The sequence below is a fragment of the Tarenaya hassleriana genome, unplaced genomic scaffold (assembly GCF_000463585.1).
Source record: "Tarenaya hassleriana unplaced genomic scaffold, ASM46358v1 Cleome6, whole genome shotgun sequence".
NCBI classification, from domain to species: Eukaryota; Viridiplantae; Streptophyta; class Magnoliopsida; order Brassicales; family Cleomaceae; genus Tarenaya; species Tarenaya hassleriana.
The window spans coordinates 3,783,897-3,804,688 of NW_010968505.1; the positions used below are offsets into that span (position 1 = coordinate 3,783,897).

The following is a 20,792-nucleotide window of genomic DNA, read 5'->3' on the forward strand; positions in this document are numbered from 1 at the left end:
CGAGTCTTTTGTGCCATAACTTAATAGCATCTTCACTCTCTAAGGCATTAATGATATCCTTAGAAAGCTTAGCATACATCAAGTAAAGCGACGAAGACTTCGTACCTCGAGCCACAACCATGGAACCTCTCGTAAGTTTCCATTGACCTCCACTGAATGTACTGCAGAAACCTTCATCATCAAGTCTTCCCGCTGAGATCAAGTTCAGACGAACATCTGGAACATGCTTAACATCCTTAAGCATAAGTCTAGTACCAAGACTAGTCTCCAAGCAAACATCTCCAATGCCAACGACTTCAGCCGAACCATCATTGGCCATCTTGACGAAACCAAAGTTACCCGGAGTATAGGTAGCAAAGAATTCACGTCGTGATGTAGCATGAATGGAAGCTCCACTGTCAATCACCCAACTGGTCTCATGGCACGTGAGATTGATCATATCACCATCGACCATGATCAGGAACTCTTGCCTTGCAACTGCAACTCGTTCCTCGTTGTCCTCATGTTTATTTCCTTTCTTGTTGTCCTTCTTCAATTTCCAGCAATCCTTCTTGATATGCCCTTTCTTGTGGCAGTAGTGACATTCCACATTTGCAAATTTGTTGGATTTGCTCCTGTTCCGATTTTTCTCCTTCGGATTCCGATTCTGACTCCTCCCCCTCGATTCAGATACCAGAATATCAGAACTCGAGGAAGCTCCTTGAGACTGTCTCCGTGTCTCTTCATTTAGAATACTGTTCTTTGCGTATTCCATCGAGATGACACCGTCTTGAGCTGAGTTTGACAGTGATATCCTGAATGTCTCCCACGAATCCGGAAGTGTGCTGAGAAGCCACAAACTTTGAATCTCATCTTCGAAGGTGATCCCCATATCGGATAATTTGTTCAACAGACCTTGAAACACATTCAAATGATCTATCACCGGACTTCCTTCGGCGTACTTCAAATCAACCAACTTCTTGATGAAGTACAACTTGCGATTCCCAGTGTTTCGAGCGTACAACTGCTCTAGCTTGCTCCACAAAGATCGAGCATTAGTCTCACCAGCCACATGGTTCAAAACATTGTCATCCACCCATTGTCGTATCAATGCACAAACCTGTCGATGCAGCAATGTCCATTGCTCATCAGTTTTGCCTTCGGGTTTTTCTTCAACAATCAACGGTAGGTGATACTCCTTCACGTATAGCAGATCCTCCATCTTACCTTTCCACACGTGATAGTTGGTACCGTTCAAACTCACCATCCGACTAGTATTTGCCTCCATTGTTTACACAAGTGCACCCACAACCACGGTGCTCTGATACCACTTGTTGGGGGGTTTTTTCGTTACTTCGATCGTTTATCACGGATCAGTAACACAAACCCCTTACTTGTGTAAACCTGTGAGAATGACAATATCTAGTGCAACGGTACAAGACAACGATTTTTAACGTGGAAAACCCCCTCGGTGTGAGGAGTAAAAACCACGGGACCGTAGTCCACTCAAAAATCCACTATAACTGGATTACAATGTTCACACAGCAACACACTGAGATTACAGAATATTAACTCCAATATTCTAATCTCAGTAACCCGAGAGAACACTACCCATAAGTAGTAATCAGACTGCAAATCAACCCCGTGACTTCTGATTCCAGCAACAACTCAACCGTATAAATCAAAGACGAAAGGGTCATGAACAAGTATACCGATTTGCAGCTCAACCGGAGACGAAAAACCACCGTCAAATATCCCGACGATCAGAACTGTGTTGATTCGCTCTGTAGAGAACAACTTCCGAAAAACCTCCGTGTAGAAACTCTTCTCACAATTTTAGATCGATTAGAAAAATATTTTTCTGATCGAATCTCTCCCCGAATACCCACACTATTTTTCACTCTTTTTTTTCTCTCTCCTTTTTTTTTTTCTCTCTCGCTTTGCTTCTGCTTGCTCCCTTGCTCTGCGTGCTTCTCCCCCTCCGCGAAACCTCCGTTTTATAGGCAAAAATTTGCCTAACAAAACAAATCAGGTGGGGCCTATGGAGGAAAATTTTCACGCCACCTTGCGGCTGCTTTGGCTTCATCAGGCGGAAAATTCAACAGTTCCTCCTCAGGCTTGTCAAGAAAACCTGGAGAGAAAGATCGGATCCCAGCTAGACGAAGCTGCGCTCGAAGATCTTCTGATACCGAACATGGGGTACTCGACCGAAACCCTATACGACACAGACTGTGTCCAGATGATTCTTGATCATTTCATGATGGTGGACCATGATATTTCTGATTACATTGTCGAAGAGAGCCAAATAATGGGCGGTACCCATCCTCTTATGCCGCTCACGATGGTTGCTAATCTCATTGACGGGTACTTAGCCGAGGTGGCGTCTGATGTAAACCTGAAGATCTCCAAATTCCAAGCATTGGGTGCTATTATACCTGAATATGCCAGGCCGTTAGACGACGGAATCTACCGTGCCATTGATATATATCTCAAGGTAAATCATCTTTTGAGAATAGTTTTAGGGTTTTGGACAAAGTTTAAGAAAAGATGTTATTATCATATCATGTTTTTTGTAATAACGTACTCTGGTTTGTTCAGGCTCATCCATGGATGACAGATTCTGAGAGAGAGCGGCTATGTCAGATCATGAACTGTCAGAAACTGTCGCTAGAAGCTTGCACACACGCGGCACAGAACGAGCGTCTGCCCCTTAGAGTCATCGTGCAGGTCCTCTTCTTCGAACAGCTTCAGCTCCGGACATCGGTCGCAGACTGGTACTTTGTCTCCGACAACATTAACGGCGACCCGCAAAACCCTAACGCCGTCAATGTAGGCGTTAACAACGTGAGAGAGCGTGTGTATGAGTTGGAGAAGGAATGTCTAAACATGAAGCAAGATCTTGAGAAGCTTGTGAGGACAAGGATTGGTTGGAAGATCTTCTCCAAGAAGTTCGGATTCAGGTCTAAGACAAAGACTTTGCCTTGCGACGGTGATAATGAAGAGGCACTAATCCATGGCGAAACCAATGATTAAAGACTGTTAAACACGTGATTAGGCTGTGATTAGATTGAGAAATCTGTTTCATTTTTTCCATTTTCCTTTCATAAAATAGTCTCTCGTGGAATAATACCACCCATGACACATCGACCCGTCGAATTCTTTCTCTATGTTATTATAGATGATTAATGTGTCAATTAGACGTTAATATTAGCGTTTTAGAATTATAAAAATATAGCTTCTTTATTTCATATTTTTATTAGAAAAGCAACAAGAAGCAATGTATATGTAAAGACCATATACAGAGTCTCCTCGGTCATATTATTGTAATTGCGAATAATAAAGGTATTAGATTGATGGAGAAATGGATGGACCGACAGGAGAGCAACCGTAGAGACATGAGTCTTGGTCGCGATAGCAGTCGTTGAGGTCGTTATGGCAGCACCAACAGTCACGCCTCCACACAGAGTGACAGTAGGTACTTACGCACGGCCCTAAATAGATCTTCTCCGATCCATCCTCGACTTCCTCCGCACTCAAACCTACAACATAATAATAATAATAATAATAATAATAATAATAATAATAATAATAATAATAATAATAATAATAATAATAATAATAATAATAATAATAATAATAATAATAATAATAATAATAATAATAATAATAATAATAATAATAATAATAATAATAATAATAATAATAATAATAATAATAATAATATATGTGATCGTTTTTGGAAGAAACTAACTTTTTTTTTTGTTTTGTCATAAGAATCCGACAATAATTATATATTCGGATATGATTCTAATTCATATCATCTATTGATGAATGCATATCTCTGTTATAAACAAATGGGTAAAAAAAAAGTTTTTTGAATGTGAATGATATGAGATGAACATTATCAAGTATTCATATATATATATATATATATATAGAGAGGACGAATCACTCAAATATACCAATTGTGTCGCAACAATTTTTCAGGTACACCACTAAAAAAGTAATTTTTTTCAATTTTATACCACTTTTTTCGTTTAAAAGATCCGAAATAACATTTCTTTCATATTTTTTACGATTTTTATTGCGACTGTTATATAACTAGTATACGACTAAAAAAAGAAGTATTTATGATCATATAACACGTAAAGATCTCATAAGCAATAAGATATATTTTTTACCACCTCATTTAGAATCAATTGCAACTATATTTAGAATCAATGGTAACTGTATTTAGAATTAAATATGATATTATAATTATAATTTCTTTTTTAATGGACAAATTACAAGGTTCATTAGGATAATATGGTCTTTTCGAAGAGAATTTAATGTGTTATATTTTTTGTTGTGTATGGGAGAAAATGATACTATAATTTTGGTATATTTGAGTGATTCGCCCATATATATATATATATATACGCATATAAATATTTAATTATAATCGAACGATTATGTGGTTTCGAGGAAAGAGAAAATTTTGGGAAGTACCGTACATTGATGAGAATGGAAAATGCTGAAAATTATCAAGCATATGATAGCCAAACGCGACGCCATGATAGATGTTTTGAGATAAATGAGTATCGGATTGGATTTCAACTTTTTTTTTTTCCCCACACGCTAATATTAGGTGTGAAATAAAAATATTAGAAAATACTGTGGTCAATATGCATCGTGAACGATAATGTGGACGTTATTTATAAGAAAATATAATTAAGGTAAGATTGATAATTATTAATGATTGTTTTGTCTGTATTTATTTTCTTGCCCATATAATTAAGGTAAGATGAAATTTTTTTATGTTGCTTTAATTTTTTTTATATATATTGATGTTTATATTTTTCTTATTGTATATATGAATGTGATAATTTAATATTTGTTTATAATTATTTTGAAAAATAATTTTTTATTATAGTTTAGACTATCTTTTTATATTTTTTAATTGTTATTGCTAAAACTAGTATAAAGTCTGCATAGCAATTTATGAATATTCGAGAGTTAAAATAATAACAATTTATTATAGATAAATTACTATTACCGTACATTGATGAAAAATATTTTCATTAGTGTCTGAGTAGATCTATTTTTCTATGATATTGATGTTATCCTTTTCATATATTACGCAAGTAATGTTTTAACAAAAAAATAACTAAATATCATAGGAGACTTAGAAGTTGAGTTACTGATAATAAAAAGTTTACTAAATATCATATAACATACCAAAGTCTAATTATTGAATTTCAAAGGAAAATTAGTGAATAATTTCATATTATGAATTATTTCATCTGGTATTAAATAGTTATATTTAAATAATATTACATATCAAATTCTAAGTATTAAATTTCTATAGTTTCAATTGGATTTCATTTTGTCTTACATATATCAATGTATAACCGTATAAGATGGTTAATCCGGTCCAAATCGGTTTGAATATAAGTTTGATCCGGTTAATCTGAACCGGAATGTTCACCAACCGTACATGTTGGGGCGGCTTAGGGCCCAAATGCAGGGTTCCTGAATACCTGAAGATTCGATTGTTTCTAGCTTCTTCCCTGAAAATTTCCACCGAAAACATCGCTCCGTCGCCTGGATTTCTTTGGGTTCTCCAATGGCAGGTAGAAATTTCTCAACATTTCTGTTTAAATTCATGAAAATTGAGCTCATAGTTTCGATTCTCTAGATTCGGCTCCTTGTTTCCCCGATCTTCTTTGGGTGTAACCATAACAAAACAAAAAAAAAAACAAAACTTGTCTGGTTGAAGCGACGATCACGACGTTAGATAGTTCGAATTCGGTCTATTGCTTCCGATGAAGTGATCTAGATTTAGTTCATTTGAACTCAAAATTAAGTTACTGTCAACTGCTCGTGTAAAAAAGACGACATTCCAATGGTTGTTACATGTGTTTTTTTTTTTCGTTTTGTTTTTTGAGTAATATGGGTATGTAATGTTTGGGGGCTCGAATTTGGGGTGTTAATGAAAGTTTGCAGATTCCATTTTTTCGAGTTCATCCATAATCTAAAGCCACCCTTTCTCACAGTTTGTAGAACTAGTTACCACTGTCGATCTTCGACAAACCAAGTTTAGTTTGCAGGGAAGAAACCTATGAAACTCTTGCATTTGCCACTATGGCATTGTCTTAGAAAGATGTTCAATGGCAGTGGATGTAACCCGTTTTCCAAATCGGGCGCTTATATCCTTAAAGTTTTGAAATTTATGTTTAAACCACAGGGATCGAAAGTTTCCAAAGATTTTTTTTTTTATGTAAAATCTAATAAAATCGTCAATTTTTTCAGGGAAGATTTTGCAAAATTTTTATGTAGTACAATGCCACCATCAAAATAGGCTGTTTGATAGACGGTGCCAGAGAGAGTCTCCTGCCTTGTATAAGTTTGCTTTCCTTCCCTTTGAGGGAGGGAAGCTGGCATGCACTGCCAACTCTTCCATGCGCACGTGCATTTCAAAATACCAGAGTGCTTTCCCTAAGCGAAGAACTGTTTGCTGCAATGGTCCGTCCTAGACACTTGATGTTAAGGTTCAATGAAGAAATTCATTGTGTTTGAGCACTCAGAAATGGTTCTACTTTGTTTCTTACTCATCATTACAGTGCACCTGATTTTGTGTATCATGTGTTTGGACACTGTTTTTCTGTCATGCTGGTTGGAGAAGAGGTGTCTTATTTCTTTCATTTTCTCGTCCTTATGTGCACAAGTGTCTCATTTTAGATTTCTATTTGCAGCTGCTCAATCTAGTGTTGCTGTGCCCGATGTTGACAAAGTTGGTTTCTTGAAGCTTCAAAATGGCAGGTGAAACCATAAATCTATCTTCTCTGCTGATTTTTACCATTAAAAATTCCTGTGCAAATGATATTCAGAAAACCCTATTAGCATTCTCGCTTGGAATTATTGCATGTTCTGCTTTCTTAATCAGTAAATTCAGTTGTGTCATTTGTTTTTGTAAACATAGCTTGTTCGCACTGTAATTGTCGTTTTCCTCAGTGATATTCGAGGTGTGGCGGTCGCTGGCATTGAGGGGGAACCAGTGAACCTCACTGAACCAGTGACTGAAGCCATAGCTGCTGCCTTTGGGCACTGGCTTTTTGACAAAAAGAAGGCCGAATCCCAACGGCTGAGAGTATCTGTTGGTCATGATTCTCGCATATCTGCTCAAACCTTGCTGGTACGTTATTAAATTTCCTGATTAGATAGACCTTGCGGATGTCAAAATACTTGGGACTTTAAAATCTTAATCTAAGCAATTGATTTATGCCTCTTTCAAAAGTTTGTACCCAGAAGCTTTATTTTCCCCTCCAATTTTAACACAGTATTGCTCTCTTCTGCTTTCACTGCAATGCCCTTGTTTGGTTTATAGGATGCAGTTTCCCGAGGTCTTGCTGTTGCTGGATTGGATGTTGTTCAGTATGGGTGAGTAGTCAGCCTTCCTGTCTTCTCCTGAAATTACTCATTTCTTCACTCGATTTATACATAAATTTCACAGAAAAGGGAATGAGTGATGGTGTATGCTACTGTCTGTTTGCTCTGTGTTTTGAAAGATATATCTCGCTAAGCAAGGAAATTATGTAGTTGTTAATTTTTTTAATGTTTTGCTTATGCAGATTAGCATCAACACCAGCAATGTTTAATAGCACATTGACTGAAGATGAAGCATTCCTGTGTCCAGTTGACGGGGCTATAATGATAACAGGTAGTTTATCTATTCTGTACATTTTCTTAAAACTTTTATGATTTCTTTTCATCACTTCCCATCATTTAGTGATTCTTCTGTTTCGTAGACTTAAAAGAGGTGTTGTTATTTTATTATGTGCAGCTAGTCATCTTCCATACAACAGGAATGGTTTCAAGTTCTTCACCAGGGATGGAGGACTCGGAAAAGTTGATATCAAAGATATCTTGGAGCGAGCTGCAAATATTTACAAGAATATTTTGGATGAAAGCCCATTGAAAAAGCAAAACGAAACTTCTTCTTCTATCAGTAAAATTGATTACATGGCGGTATACACTTCTGATCTTGTAAAGGCAGTTCGGAAAGCAGCTGGAGATGTAGGTAATAGTATTTCTTTGAGTTATTTAAGAGAGACGGAGAAAATATTTGACCTCACTCATCCTTCTATGATATGGTTTTACACAAAATCTTGCTTTAATTTTTTTTACCACCAACAATGTAGTTCTGAACTCCTGTTCAACTCATTTTGATATTTCAATCTAAGTTTCTGGTGTGTTCTACCTTTAGAGAAACCGCTGGAGGGTTTTCATATAGTTGTCGATGCGGGAAATGGAGCCGGAGGATTTTTTGCTGTAAGTTTCGTGTTTATGTTTCTTTTTTATATGCAATATTTTTTATTTCGAACCTGAATTGTTTGGTCTACCATTTATTTAAACTATTGTTCTATCTGAAATTTATGGTTGTTTTCCGTGCTTGAAATTTAACAGGCCAAGGTGCTTGAGCCTTTAGGAGCAATTACTTCTGGAAGTCAATTCTTGAATCCAGATGGTAAAATATATTTCCAATAAACATGGATTGGCTTTTGTTGTTTGATACTGTGACTTATATTATCTTGATCATCAGGCATGTTCCCAAATCATATACCAAACCCGGAGGATAAGACTGCGATGAAAGCCATCACGCAGGCTGTTCTTGATAACAAGGCCGATCTGGGTATCATCTTTGATACTGACGTCGATAGGTAATTTACTGTCGCTTCTTCATTTTATTGCAAGAGGATATTAGGTTGCTCGGCTCTCAGAAACAAGTATTATTAAGGTCTGCTGCTGTGGATTCCACTGGTCGTGAATTCAACCGTAACCGCTTGATTGCCTTGATGTCAGCCATTGTTCTTGAGGAAGTAAGATATGTTTTGAAACATTTATCCGCTCTCATGGTTGGGTATATAATATGTATTTGGACTGATCATTTTTCTGATTTGTCCCCGTTTGTAGCACCCTGGCACAACTATTGTTACTGACAGTGTCACCTCAGATGGGTTGACCACATTCATCGAGAAGAAGCTCGGTATGCGAATAATTGATCACCATACGGCATTCCATTTTCATGGTGATGTGTCACTGATCAGAACTTCTTTTAGGGGGAAACCATCACAGGTTCAAGAGGGGCTACAAGAATGTTATAGACGAAGCTATTCGCTTGGTAAGATAATCTTAGGTGATCATCCTCCTATTTTCTTGTTACTTTTCGAAATCACGTGATCCATAGTGCCAAATGTTTTACGGAGATTCATGCTTAGCAGACTTTATAGAGTAGCTAAAAGGAACAGTATTAAAAATGCATCGACAAGGGCTTGCGTTTTTTCATAAAAGCTATACCATGATTTTTTACAAATCTTGCAACAAAAATCAAATGAACCCGCCGAATGTTTGTGGTATATTTGTTTGAACACTTCATGAAACATGGAAGGTATTCTGAAATACAAATTCTTGTCGGGCAGAACTCCATTGGTGAGGAATCGCATCTTGCCATAGAAACCAGTGGCCATGGAGCTCTCAAGGAAAATCACTGGCTTGATGACGGGGCATATCTCATGGTTAGTTTCCAGATCTTAAGGACCGTGAGATAATAAAAGGAGAAGAATAAAGGAAGTATTCTCCTGCCACATATTGCTAAAACACAAAAAAAATGTTTATGTTAAATCCTTTTCCAGGTAAAAATCTTGAATAAGCTTGCTTCAGCCCGGGCTGCCGGGAAAGGTACTGGCAGCAAAGTTTTAACAGATCTTGTTGAAGGTCTGGAGGAGCCAGCTGTAGCTGTGGAACTTAGGCTAAAAATCGATCAGAATCATTCTGACCTTAAAGGAGGGTATGATACTGACTGGGTGGCTACCACAGTTCTTCAACTGTATTTTCTGGTAACGAGTTAACTAACAGCTGAAAAAAAATCTCAGAACTTTCCGGGACTATGGAGAGGCCGTACTGCAACACATGTCAAACTTGGTAGAAACCGACCCGAAACTTAAAAAAGCACCGGTTAACTACGAAGGGGTAAGTCACATTCTACCAGACATGTCTCGCTCCAAGAACGGGCTTATGTAGCAAACTCGATTTTCATCTTTACTCATGAATTCAGGTTCGGGTTTCTGGATTCGGTGGATGGTTCCTTCTCAGACTATCACTCCACGATCCCGTTCTTCCCCTCAACATTGAGGTACAAAACATTTGCTGAAACCCGTGGGTCGGTTTTGAAGTTGTTTCAGCCAAACTCTCACCTGAATTGTGATGCAATGCAGGCACAAAGCGAGGATGATGCAGTAAAGCTAGGACTGGTCGTGTCTAATGCAGTAAAGGAGTTCATGGCTTTGGACGCCTCCGCCTTGGACAAGTTCGTGCAAACTCATTGAAACCCTTTTGATGTGTGTGTGTGTGTGTTTCTTTCTGTTTTGATACCAATGTCTCTAAATAATACCAATGTCTGCTTTGTGATGAACCTTCCAAACTAGTTTTGTTTGAATAAATCATATGTTAATAACAGGAATCAGAAGGGCTATATATATATATATTGTATATATAAATGATATAAAAGTTTCATAACAAGTACTCCGGTGCTAGAGCGAATCCAGATGAGAGGAAAGGACCATACTTTACGAGACCCAGATGCTATAAATGAACAAAAAAAGGACATGAAACCGAGAGAAAACTATGGTTTCTTCAAGAATCAGATGCTGTGTAAGATGAGCATCATCCAGTAATTGAACAACGATTCAGCCATGGACCCGACCGGACGTCACTGTCGTTGTGTGTTTTGAGAGAGACCATCCTTTCTCCGGCATTCGTGCCTAGAAGAAGCTCACGAGTCACTGTCCGAGGAACCTGGTACAGTCCTTTCAATGCCACGGCGCATCTTCCGGAATCTTCCGCTGTGAGAACGTTTCGGCCTTTCACTGCATTGTGTGCCTTCTTCAAGGTTTCATATACTTCTTGATATTCTGGTGAGGCCTTCTTCTGAGTATGAACTTCAGGAATGGAGCAAGAACCAATCGGCATATTCTTCTCGTTATTATTACCCGACTGCGATGCATTCTTCCTTGTACCACCGACCGAATCTTTGTCGTTCCTCCTAGATATTGTTCTTTGGATTGGTGCCTTCTCTTGGGTATGAACTTCGGGAATGGAACAAGAACCAATCGACGTCTTCTTCTGGTTTTTATTACCCGATTGTGATGCTTTCTTCATCGTACCACCGGCCGAATCTTTGTCGTTCCTTGCAGATTTTGTCCTTCAGATCCGTATCTTTTTCTGGGTATGAACTTCAGGAATGGAGCAAGAGCCAATCGACGTATTCTTCTGGTCGTTATTACTTGATTGTGATGCTTTCTTCATCGTCCCAGCAATCGGATCGTTCCTCGCAGATTCTGTTCTTCCGAGGGGGTACTCACCGACAATGAAGAACCAGGGACGGGTTCTTGATGGGTACCAGAGAGGACGTTCCTCCAGTGGTGAAGCACAGATCGTGCCTCAGAGCTGATCTTAGGGTTACGGTTCCTGGCAAGATACTGGAGAGGGCGAACGTTGTCGGGCATGGAGATAACACGAGCATCCAGACGGAGAGATCTGATATGTCTGAGAACTTGGACGCATCTTATGGCTTCTCGAGAGACGGTGTAATCCCCTTTGTCACTTGCGACATGAGCGGCCTTGAGAGCGTCGCTCGTGAGCTTTCCAAGATCCGACAGCCTCTTCAGCTCTCTTCCCTTGTCCTTCCGAAGGGGCGGCGGCAAGTCATCGCTCCTCGGCATCGTGAAGTAAACCAGAGATCGATGCAGAGGAGAAACTGAGCACAAAAGATCACGAGTGTATGAGAGAGTGACGAAAGAAAGTAAGACCAAACGTTTATTATATATAGAAGGAGCAATGAATTATTAATTCCTCCACGGTAAAGGATTTATGGAAAAAGATGGAAACAATTCAAGATTTGTTTCCTTTTTTTATGTCTACGTTCTTATCAAAAAAAAAAAAAAAAAAGACTTCTCCTTGTGGGAATTGGAGTTTCCATTGTGACTTGGGTGCCAAGAAACCAAACACGAACAAAACCCTAGTTTGTGAACTTACGTGTATTTCATTAAAAACTGTCTTCATTCTCATCGCATTATCTTCATGAAAATGGAATATTTGATGTGAATGTCTTGTTTATTCTTTATATCATTTCTAATATATCTGTAAAAACAGATTAGGATTTTTTTTTGCCTCATTCAATAAAAAAAAAACATATCTACTCACGTAAAAAAAAAAAAAAAAAAAAAAGAATTAGATAGTACATTCAATTCCACGGAATTATTTTATACAACCCACAAAACGGGCTGCCTCGATTCGGTCCGGTCCGTTTAGGTTGCGGCCCGTTTTTCACGAGTTAAAATTTTTTTGATTCGCTCCAAAACATTTCATTTCGCGAGGAGGTTCACGAGAGCTTTTATCAAAAATACCCCTGTTATGCTACAAAGACTTCAAGGCATAACCCTGCAAAAATAAAAAAAAAAGTTAGTTCAAAAGATACCCTTATAATTATGTTATTCCCATAATACCCATTGGTGTGGGTCCCAATGACAGAAACAGAAGAGAGAGAGAACAGTTTTCGGTTCCCTAGGAAAAAATTTAAATATTTTAAAATTTTTAAAATTTTCCACCACAAAAAGTTAAATTTTTCGCGTGAAATTTAAATTTTTTCGGTGTGACCAGTGTGCCCAAATGACCAGTGTGACTAGTGTGACCAATGTGACCAGTGTGACCAAAACTAAATTTTTAACGGTGTGACCAGTGTGACCAGTGTGACCAAAACTAAATTTTGAACGGTGTGACCAGTATGACCAAAATTAAATTTTGAACGGTGTGACCAGTGTGACTAGTGTAACTAGTGTGACCAATATGACTAATATGACTAGTGTGACCAAAACTAAATTTTAAACGGTGTGACCAGTGTGACTAGTGTGACCAGTGTGACCAGTGTGACCAATGTGACTAGTGTGACCAATATGACTATAGTGTGACCAGTGTGACCAATGTGACCAAAACAAATTTTAAACGGTGTGACCAGTGTGACTAGTGTGACCGTGTGACCAATAACAAATTTTAAACGATTAAATATGCGCCTCTTGCATATTCTTCGACAGATTTGCTATGCATCTATCTCATTTTTATAAAAAAAACCACACGATTCACTCTCAAAATCATAAAACACAAACACAAAATACAAAGTTTATGTATCGAACCAATCTCTTGTATTAATGAGCTTACCTTCAGTTCTTGTCATTTGTTCTGTCTTAGACCGGCTCAAGAAGAAGATATGAGATCGTCGGTGAAGATATGCTCAACGAAATAATCATTTTTCGTTTGTTTTTCTATATATACAAATGAAATGAGAAGAGAGAAAATGGAAGAGTTGAGAGAAAGATAAGAGTGGAGAGAAAAAGTTAAGAAAGAAATGAAGAGTTGTCAAATAATGAAAACAAAAGAGGTGAATTCAAAATGAAGAGAGGAGTATCACGTTACTTTTGTGAGAGGGTTAATTATGTCTTTTGTTCCTTTTATTTTTTTTTCTAAAATTTTAGGGTTTTGAAGGGTATACCATGAAGTCTTTGTAGCAAAGTAAGGGTACTTTTGCTATTTTGCCGGTTCACGAGGCTAACAAACAATAATAATAATTAATTGAAATAAATAAAATTAATTTAAAATAAAATCTTTAAAATAATAAAATAATATTAAAATGTTAAAAAATAATTTAAAATAATAATTAAAAAATTGATCTGACTTACCGTATCAATTTTTTTTATGGAGTTTTCGTAGTAATATTCATTCGTATAAAAAACTACCGTCAACTATTAATTTTAAACAAAAAAAATCATTAACTATATAAATTTTTTAAAAACAATTTTTTATTTTAAATTTGTTATAAAAAACTTTATTTATTAAAATATAAAAAGTATATATTAATATTAATAGATTATAAATTGAGTATATTTTATTGTTTATAAATATTACATTTAAAATTCTATTATATATTATTATTTTAAAGATTACGGATTATCAATTTAATTTTTTTATAGATTTATATTGAATTTTAAACGTAATATTTGTATACAAATTTTTTATATAAAGATTGATGTTTATAAGTATTTATATAAAATTTAAATATTATAATATAATAAATTTAAATAAATATTATATTTTTATTGTGATTTTTTAGATAGATGATTAATTATTTTAATTAAAATTAATAATTGATGTTTTTTATAATAAATTTAAAGTGAAATTTTTTGTTAAAAAATTTATATAGTTAATGGTTTTTTTTGTTCAAAATTAATAGTTGATGATTTTTTATAAAGAAATTTTATTTAGAAAGTTTTTTTTTATGTAAATAGGAAAGTTGAAGATTTTTTTTGAGTTTGGCCCAAATTAAAATGAACCAATTAATAAGCCTCTAGAGATCTATCGACATCATTTTTCCTAACAGAGGATGGGGAAAAATAGATTCCATCCCAAACGTAAAGAAATCCTTCAACTGAATGTGAGATTTATTCTGCGTCTTTCCTTGGGTTTTTGAAACTTTATTCGTAGAAAACCGGGGTTTACATTCAATTAGCAAATCATCAAAAACCATTCCAAACCCAATAGCCAATAGGAAACAATCCCTAAACTAGGAATTCTACGAGAAAATCACTGGGAAATTACTCAGCAAAATCATAAATATCTTGATCACAAAATAACAACATTCCTAGGAGAAGATTCCAAAACAAATGATCAAATCTCATCTTACCAAAAAGAACATCATGCTGCTGTCATTGACCCAGATAGTGAAACAGAAAAACACAAAAGAAAACTCAGTTCATTCTCCTAATAAGCTCATTGATGAAGTTCTCTCTGTTACCGGCATCACCACCTTCAACGTAGTGGTTCCTCTTCTTCTTGAGGCCACCGAGCGGTGCCTTCAGCTGGAAAGGCCACAGGTAGTTATTGGCTTCCTTGAAATGAGGTCCGACCGTTATGATCTCATGAATCAGATCCTCCATGCATATAATCCCATGTTTCCCCAGACCCTGTTCATTACATCATCAGTCATACTTCTTCACATCAATAAAAAACCATAAAGTATTATGCTTTTTGTAGTATTGGTTGAAAACCTGTTCGATGATGGTATTGTCGGTTAGGGCAACTCTCTGATGGTTGAGTTTTCCGTATCCCCTTTTGTAGATCAACTCCTTAACGCTCTTCAGGTTAGGGTATCTGAGGAGAAAGCTCACACTCCGTCAAATATGAAAAAGAAATGATCTTATCATGGTTATTGGGCTGAGGGTTTTAAGGTCAAATGTACCCACCCATAGGTCACATAAGGTTCGACGCGGTGAAGCATGTTCATTGTTGCCTTGTTGACCTTGAGGAACACACCATTGAAAATCTGCATCAATATGTGGAAGTTTGCTTGATAAGAATAAAAACACTAGTCATCAAAATCAATGATATATATATATATGGAGAGAGAGAGAGAGACAGAATGGACAATAACATCATTGAGCTGTCTAAAAAACCAAACACAGGCAGAGTATCATAACAAGAAAGAAGATAAAAGAGCTTATGGCCATGCATCAACACATATCAGGCTAGAATGGACAGACAAGGGAATTCTTGAAACATCGAGTAGTATCATTGATCATAGAGCTAGCCAAAAAACACATCATATAGTATCTACAGGACCAAGTTAACCAAGATACTACAGGCCTACCTACCTGTCTCAAACGCAGAAGCTGCAAAATCTTTTTTGTTTTTGGATCAATAGCGTTGATACTGCAATGATCACGAGGCAACCGATAAGGAACAGACAATGAAAAATCTCTGAAAAAAAGTTCAAACTAACCCGATGAACATCTTACCCACGGATACGGATGATAAACAAAAGCTTAGCCTCCGGGTCCACATAAAACCCTCCTTTCAACTTGGCCTCCCGCTTCAATTGGATCAACTCCTTTTCCTGAACAAGAAATTATAATATCACCAACCCTAGCAAGAAATCTAATCGCATCAACCTCAACCATATTACCAGAACAAGCAAATAGACCTCGTAAACTAAAAACAACAGCTATAAGCGAATTTCCGTAGATTCAAAACATTTCAGTTTATCATCATACCTTCTCGGCATACTCTTTGGCGTATTGCTGGGCTCTCTTGAAGATAAGCCTCCTGTTCTCAACATTCTTCTTTTTTGTAGCTTCAGCTTCCTTCATTTTCGCGGACTGCCACTCTTCTTCCCTCTTCATCTTTTTCAGCACCGATTCCGGCACAACTGCTTTAGCCTCAGCCATTCTCTCCTTCCTTACAAAACTGAAATTTTTAACAAAAATGGCATTGTGAAACAGAATGAGAGAAATTTAACACCGTTACAGATCCAAATATCACGTAACTTGCTCCAGATCAAGAGGAAAAATGGAGAAAAAGAAGAAGAAGAAGAACCCATCGATGTTTTCTCACCTTGTCGACTAGAGAGACCAGAAGGAACACACACCCTGAGAGAGAGCACGGGATAAGAGGAAGCGAAGGGAGCCACTTTATAAATTCCTGGAATTAGGGTTCTGAAATTATAAATGGGCCTTAAAGGCCCATTAGGAATGCGTCTCCAATAGGCCCAATATACTATAAAGCCCAACTAAGAGAGCTTCCCTCCAAACCCAAATGAAAAAAGAACGTTGACTTTGGGTCAAAGAACGTTTTTGGTAATGGGATCCGACGAAGTTAGTGGAGGTGTGAAAACAAATGGACGCATCCACTTGTTTTTCTCTTTGATTTCTTCTGGTCGCAGTGCCAACCCAATTATTTATACATGTATTATATAAGAATGAGTGATTAGGTTTGCCAAAACAAAGCCACTACCTTTCTAATTGTTTTTTTTTTAAATTATATTTATAAGTAAAGCTATTAAAATACGTGATCAGGCCTGCTAATTTCACTTCAGCCACCACCTTTTGAATTTGAACAAGTTGTATTTCTCAAAACTTTATATATTCGATGAAATTTTTATAAAAATAAATTTAAAGTGTAGTTTTGGAATAAATTATATAATGGGTTACTTTAAAAAAAAAAATAATGGTCAAATAAAACCTGTCTAATTTCACCCACCGGCTTCAACCGCACCCTTTGAATTTTTCTCCATTCTGGCCCTCTTCTTCAATCAGCTCTATCCCTCTCTGGTTTGAGGAGAGAGAGAGAGAAGAGAGAGAGAGAGAGAGAGAGAGAGAGAGCAGATGTGTCCTTTGCGACTGATCCTCATATTTCTGTCGGCGAGTCTTGCCGGATTCTTCCTCGTCAGAAACCTCAAATCTCCCTCCCAGCAGCTCGACGACGCCAATGGCGACGACGGCGACGCCAATGGCGACGACGGCGACGCCATCGCCGACGATTCCGCCTCCAGATTTTCGAAGGTTCCTCCTTTATTCCCCGATCTTCAACATCTTTTTTCTCTTTCTCTTGTTTTTCGGGATTAAATATCGTTGTGGGTCAGGTGGGAATGGCGATGAAGTCTGGATTCTGGACATGCGTTGACATGGCAAGTGGTCGCTACCTCTGGAAGCACCTCTCTTCTTCTTCTGCAAAGCGATCCTCCTGATTCTTCTCTCCTTCTGTGTGTTTTGTCTTGTAACTGTAGTTGCTTGTATTGAAAAAACAAACACAGATTGCATAGTGTGTACAATAATGTAGATCATGTTGTTCATCACTGAATTTCAATAAAAATCTGCTTCACGATCTCCAATTTGTTCTCATTTCTCTGGATCTATATACTTATGGTGCATCCTGTTGGCCGACACTGACAAAACTCTGCATTAAGTGAAGTTTTCCAGTTCCTGTTTGTCTGGACAAATCATTTATCTTCTTGGTCACACAAATTTATTGATACAGCAGATGAGGGGCACTCAGGCACTGCCATTCCCTGGCTCTTACACTTGAGAACAACAAAAAACTGGGATCTTTCACAAAAAAAAAAAGGAAGTCCATATGTGCTTTCACTGCTCAAGAAACAACACAAAGTCCAAAACTTTATAGAGATCAAGGAAAATTTCTACCACAAGTAGGCGGCGTTTCAACACTAAACGCAACTGCAGTTTTAGGCTAATGTTAAGCGTCAGTTCCACAGCGGTTGCTATTCTTGCTGCTGTTGCTTGTCTGTCGAAGCTGAACTATCTACAGATTGTTGTTGTTCCTGCTGCTGCTGTTGTTCCTCTTCCGGATGCGGCGGCGGCTGATCCTGCTGCAACTCAGGCAGTGACTGCCCATCTTTCTCACCCTGCCAAACCCAGACAATATCTGCCAGGGCAGGCCTCAGATCCTCCTTCACTAACTTCTGATACTCCAGTGTATCTCCATTAGATTTCTTCACTTCAACAAAATGAAATGTGGGCGTCACTTGAAATATTTCTGCATCAATCGACAGGATCCCTTTTCTTCCCTCTTTTAATCTTTCCAGTTTGAACAAACCCGCATCTCGCTTTCTTATCTTCAGCTTCAGACGTTTGGCAGCCTCCTCTAACTTTGATATGATCACAGAAGCAGGCTCCCGAGATGTGAATCTAGCTTCTTGCTTGTTATACACATCTTCAAACAGTCCTGACAGATCAAAACCTGCAGACAAGGAGATTATATCGAAAGCATTCATGTTTGAGGGCTGAACTGCCTCGTGGTTTTCCTCAGTTTCCCTGCCCCCATTTTCGCTTGGACCAGAAGCCCCAGCTTCAGTGCTACTCATCTCTTTGACTTGCTTCTCCATCTTTTTCTGTTTGAAGTGTAGCCCTTTTCTGAACCAAGAACTCTCCTTGATTTTTGCAATCGTGATTCTAGTTTCGGAATTGGGATCCAACATCTTGCACAACAGCCTCCGTACTTCAGGGGCAAACCAGCTTGGGCACTTAAACTCTGCTTTACCGATCTTCCTGTACATCTCCATTAGATTAGAATCGTGAAACGGGAGATAACCAGCCAAAAGGACAAACAAGACCACCCCACAAGACCAAATGTCTGCTTTTGCACCATCATATCCTTTTCGGCTGATAACTTCAGGAGCAACATATGCAGGAGTACCACAAGTCGTGTGGAGGAGGCCATCTTGGCGCTTGCAGTCAGCAAGGGCGCTTAATCCAAAATCAGAGACTTTCAGATTCTCATTCTCGTCCAGCAATAGATTCTCTGGCTTTATGTCACGATGATACACTCCTCGACTGTGGCAAAACTCAACCGCATTGATCAGCTGATAAAAGTACTTCCAGGCAACATCCTCTCTCAGCTTTCCTTTGGCCACCTTGTTGAAGAGCTCTCCGCCTTTACAATACTCCATGACAAAGTAAATCCTTGTTTTCGTTGCCATTACCTCATATAGCTCCACTATGTTAGGGTGTTTAGAAATCCTCATAACAGATATCTCTCTCTTGATCTGATCGACCAGACCAACCTTCATAACCCTTTCCTTGTCAATCATCTTGATGGCCACACTCTGGTTAGTAAGGACACTCCTTCCATAGTACACCTTCGCAAAAGTACCTTGACCCAGTAACCTCCCAACCTCATATCTCTCAGTTAAGACACTTGGCTTATTTTCCATCCTAATTTACCAACTTAAACGTGCAACAAAAAAGTACTACTTGCACCTGCTAACTCAGATTTATGTATGTATAGAGAGCAAGAATGGTATAGGTTTCACTTTCAGACACAGCTCTCATCCGTCTCCACAGAGATCACGCGATAAAGCAATAGACGCTTGATTCAAGTCCAGAGACACCTCATGTGTCGGGGAAGAAAGACAAAGCAAATACTGATCTATAGACCCAAACTCAGGGAGAACATTGGAGGGCCCATCCTGTGCTGGTGACATAACCCCATGACTCTCAGCAACTGATATCCTAGGGATGAGACTCATCTTTCAGCATTCCTGAGTCTCTAAGGTCCAATGTTATTACCAGGAGGATGCTGAAAAGAGTGAAAAAAGCTTCCTGTACAGACACAACTTTCAGCAAAATGCCAGGAACCGAGCCTGGAAGGGAAAAAAAAACAAAGTGGCATCGTTATTGTCAGTCTACTGATGGAAAAGCAATGAAATTGTGCTTTGTACAAAGGGCAGCGTCCAAATTCTGATTGATTAAGGCCACAGTCGATGAAAAAGTTGAGAACTTTGCATAGAAATTTTACTTGATTTCAACAATTAGGTTTTTTTTCAGAAAAAAGAGAATGAAAAGGGGAAAATCCATCAGATTTGAAGACAGCGGAATACATAATGGATGAGATAAGCGACAGACAACTGGATCAAGAGTCAGAAGTCAAAACACACACAGAAAACGAAATGGGCATTCCACAGAGAATCCAATAAACAGAAGCACAATAAAATTTCCAAACTCTAAACTCCATCAAATAAACCGATCATCGCATATTCCGTTTTATTTTATTGAAATTCCTTCAGCGATCGCATCACCGAGAAAGCAAACACCCTGAACCCGATTCGAAATCGAGAGAGTGAGAGAGAGATTCTCGGGAAAGAAACAAAGAGAATCGGAAAAAAGCAGGAAAGAAAAATAACCTCCGGCGAAGGCGACTCGACCGATGAGTCGGAATCACGGACGGAACCGAAGAGATGGCCGGACAGCTCTCTCTCTCCCCCACCGCATCAGCCGCTCTCCCTCCTTTTTCTATAATTTATTTTTCGAAAACAGAACGAAGATTGTTCAAAATCTTAGATTTTTGATGAACAGGAGGCAGCCACATGTTTGGAAGGGGGCGGGCTGATGGGCTTTTATGCGGCGTAGAACTCTCCCGTGATTCTCATTCCCCCT

General features: G+C 38.0%; 6 protein-coding genes across 7 annotated transcripts in view; 3 read left to right on the forward strand and 3 right to left on the reverse strand.

The window, feature by feature from the left end:
* Window positions 1-3,070, forward strand: part of LOC104799720 (putative BTB/POZ domain-containing protein At5g13600) — a 27,255-nt gene extending 24,185 nt beyond the window's left edge. The window contains exons 4-6 of the mRNA XM_010522360.2: window positions 988-997; window positions 2,096-2,473; window positions 2,578-3,070. Coding sequence (XP_010520662.2) covers window positions 988-997; window positions 2,096-2,473; window positions 2,578-3,012 — 823 coding nt within the window. The 3' untranslated portion in view covers window positions 3,013-3,070. The remainder of the gene's footprint in view (window positions 1-987; window positions 998-2,095; window positions 2,474-2,577) is intronic.
* A 2,414-nt stretch (window positions 3,071-5,484) lies between these two features.
* Window positions 5,485-10,477, forward strand: LOC104799379 (phosphomannomutase/phosphoglucomutase). 2 transcript variants are annotated; one of them, XM_010521879.1, is made up of 18 exons: window positions 5,485-5,591; window positions 6,271-6,483; window positions 6,714-6,780; window positions 6,973-7,153; window positions 7,346-7,398; window positions 7,590-7,678; window positions 7,802-8,038; window positions 8,225-8,289; window positions 8,425-8,485; window positions 8,561-8,678; window positions 8,756-8,837; window positions 8,932-9,004; window positions 9,078-9,139; window positions 9,438-9,533; window positions 9,651-9,805; window positions 9,891-9,987; window positions 10,073-10,150; window positions 10,233-10,477. In XM_010521879.1, the coding sequence occupies exons 1-18, from the start codon at window positions 5,585-5,587 to the stop codon at window positions 10,341-10,343; spliced, it is 1,845 nt and encodes a 614-aa protein (XP_010520181.1). In that variant the 5' UTR covers window positions 5,485-5,584; the 3' UTR covers window positions 10,344-10,477. The 2 variants fall into 2 exon arrangements, with proteins under 2 accessions (XP_010520181.1, XP_010520182.1); XM_010521880.2 differs by lacking the exon at window positions 6,271-6,483 and having other exon boundaries at window positions 5,486-5,591.
* An 841-nt stretch (window positions 10,478-11,318) lies between these two features.
* LOC104799721 lies at window positions 11,319-11,738 on the reverse strand. Its single transcript, XM_010522361.1, has one exon. The coding sequence runs from the start codon at window positions 11,736-11,738 to the stop codon at window positions 11,319-11,321; it is 420 nt and encodes a 139-aa protein (XP_010520663.1).
* A 2,903-nt stretch (window positions 11,739-14,641) lies between these two features.
* LOC104799380 (60S ribosomal protein L7-2-like) lies at window positions 14,642-16,546 on the reverse strand. The gene is made up of 7 exons (XM_010521881.2): window positions 16,456-16,546; window positions 16,116-16,308; window positions 15,861-15,958; window positions 15,717-15,774; window positions 15,309-15,388; window positions 15,114-15,216; window positions 14,642-15,029 (listed from the first exon to the last, which is right to left on the reverse strand). Exons 2-7 carry the CDS (start codon window positions 16,287-16,289, stop codon window positions 14,814-14,816), a joined length of 729 nt encoding a protein of 242 aa, XP_010520183.1. The 5' UTR covers window positions 16,290-16,308; window positions 16,456-16,546; the 3' UTR covers window positions 14,642-14,813.
* A 539-nt stretch (window positions 16,547-17,085) lies between these two features.
* Window positions 17,086-17,731, forward strand: LOC104799381. Its single transcript, XM_010521882.1, has 2 exons — window positions 17,086-17,402; window positions 17,483-17,731. The coding sequence occupies exons 1-2, from the start codon at window positions 17,226-17,228 to the stop codon at window positions 17,585-17,587; spliced, it is 282 nt and encodes a 93-aa protein (XP_010520184.1). The 5' UTR covers window positions 17,086-17,225; the 3' UTR covers window positions 17,588-17,731.
* Window positions 17,732-17,842: 111 nt separating this feature from the next.
* LOC104799382 (CBL-interacting serine/threonine-protein kinase 10) lies at window positions 17,843-20,739 on the reverse strand. Its single transcript, XM_010521883.1, has 2 exons — window positions 20,540-20,739; window positions 17,843-19,999 (listed from the first exon to the last, which is right to left on the reverse strand). The coding sequence occupies exon 2, from the start codon at window positions 19,568-19,570 to the stop codon at window positions 18,119-18,121; it is 1,452 nt and encodes a 483-aa protein (XP_010520185.1). The 5' UTR covers window positions 19,571-19,999; window positions 20,540-20,739; the 3' UTR covers window positions 17,843-18,118.
* Between the last annotated feature and the right edge of the window lie 53 nt (window positions 20,740-20,792).

Bases quoted from the DNA above. Each gene is read 5' to 3' on its own strand.
- LOC104799380 (XM_010521881.2), bottom strand. From the start codon at position 16,289: ATGGCTGAGGCTAAAGCAGTTGTGCCGGAATCGGTGCTGAAAAAGATG. The intron at 15,959-16,115 runs GTATGATGATAA...TTTCTTGTTCAG, and splicing joins CCAAAGAGTATGCCGAGAAG to GAAAAGGAGTTGATCCAATT. The intron at 15,030-15,113 runs GTTTTCAACCAA...TGTAATGAACAG, and splicing joins ACAATACCATCATCGAACAG to GGTCTGGGGAAACATGGGAT.
- LOC104799379 (XM_010521879.1), top strand. The intron at 9,534-9,650 runs GTTAGTTTCCAG...ATCCTTTTCCAG, and splicing joins ATGACGGGGCATATCTCATG to GTAAAAATCTTGAATAAGCT. The intron at 10,151-10,232 runs GTACAAAACATT...GATGCAATGCAG, and splicing joins TTCTTCCCCTCAACATTGAG to GCACAAAGCGAGGATGATGC.
- LOC104799381 (XM_010521882.1), top strand. From the start codon at position 17,226: ATGTGTCCTTTGCGACTGATCCTCATATTTCTGTCGGCGAGTCTTGCC. The intron at 17,403-17,482 runs GTTCCTCCTTTA...GTTGTGGGTCAG, and splicing joins CCGCCTCCAGATTTTCGAAG to GTGGGAATGGCGATGAAGTC.
- LOC104799382 (XM_010521883.1), bottom strand. From the start codon at position 19,570: ATGGAAAATAAGCCAAGTGTCTTAACTGAGAGATATGAGGTTGGGAGG.
- LOC104799721 (XM_010522361.1), bottom strand. From the start codon at position 11,738: ATGCCGAGGAGCGATGACTTGCCGCCGCCCCTTCGGAAGGACAAGGGA.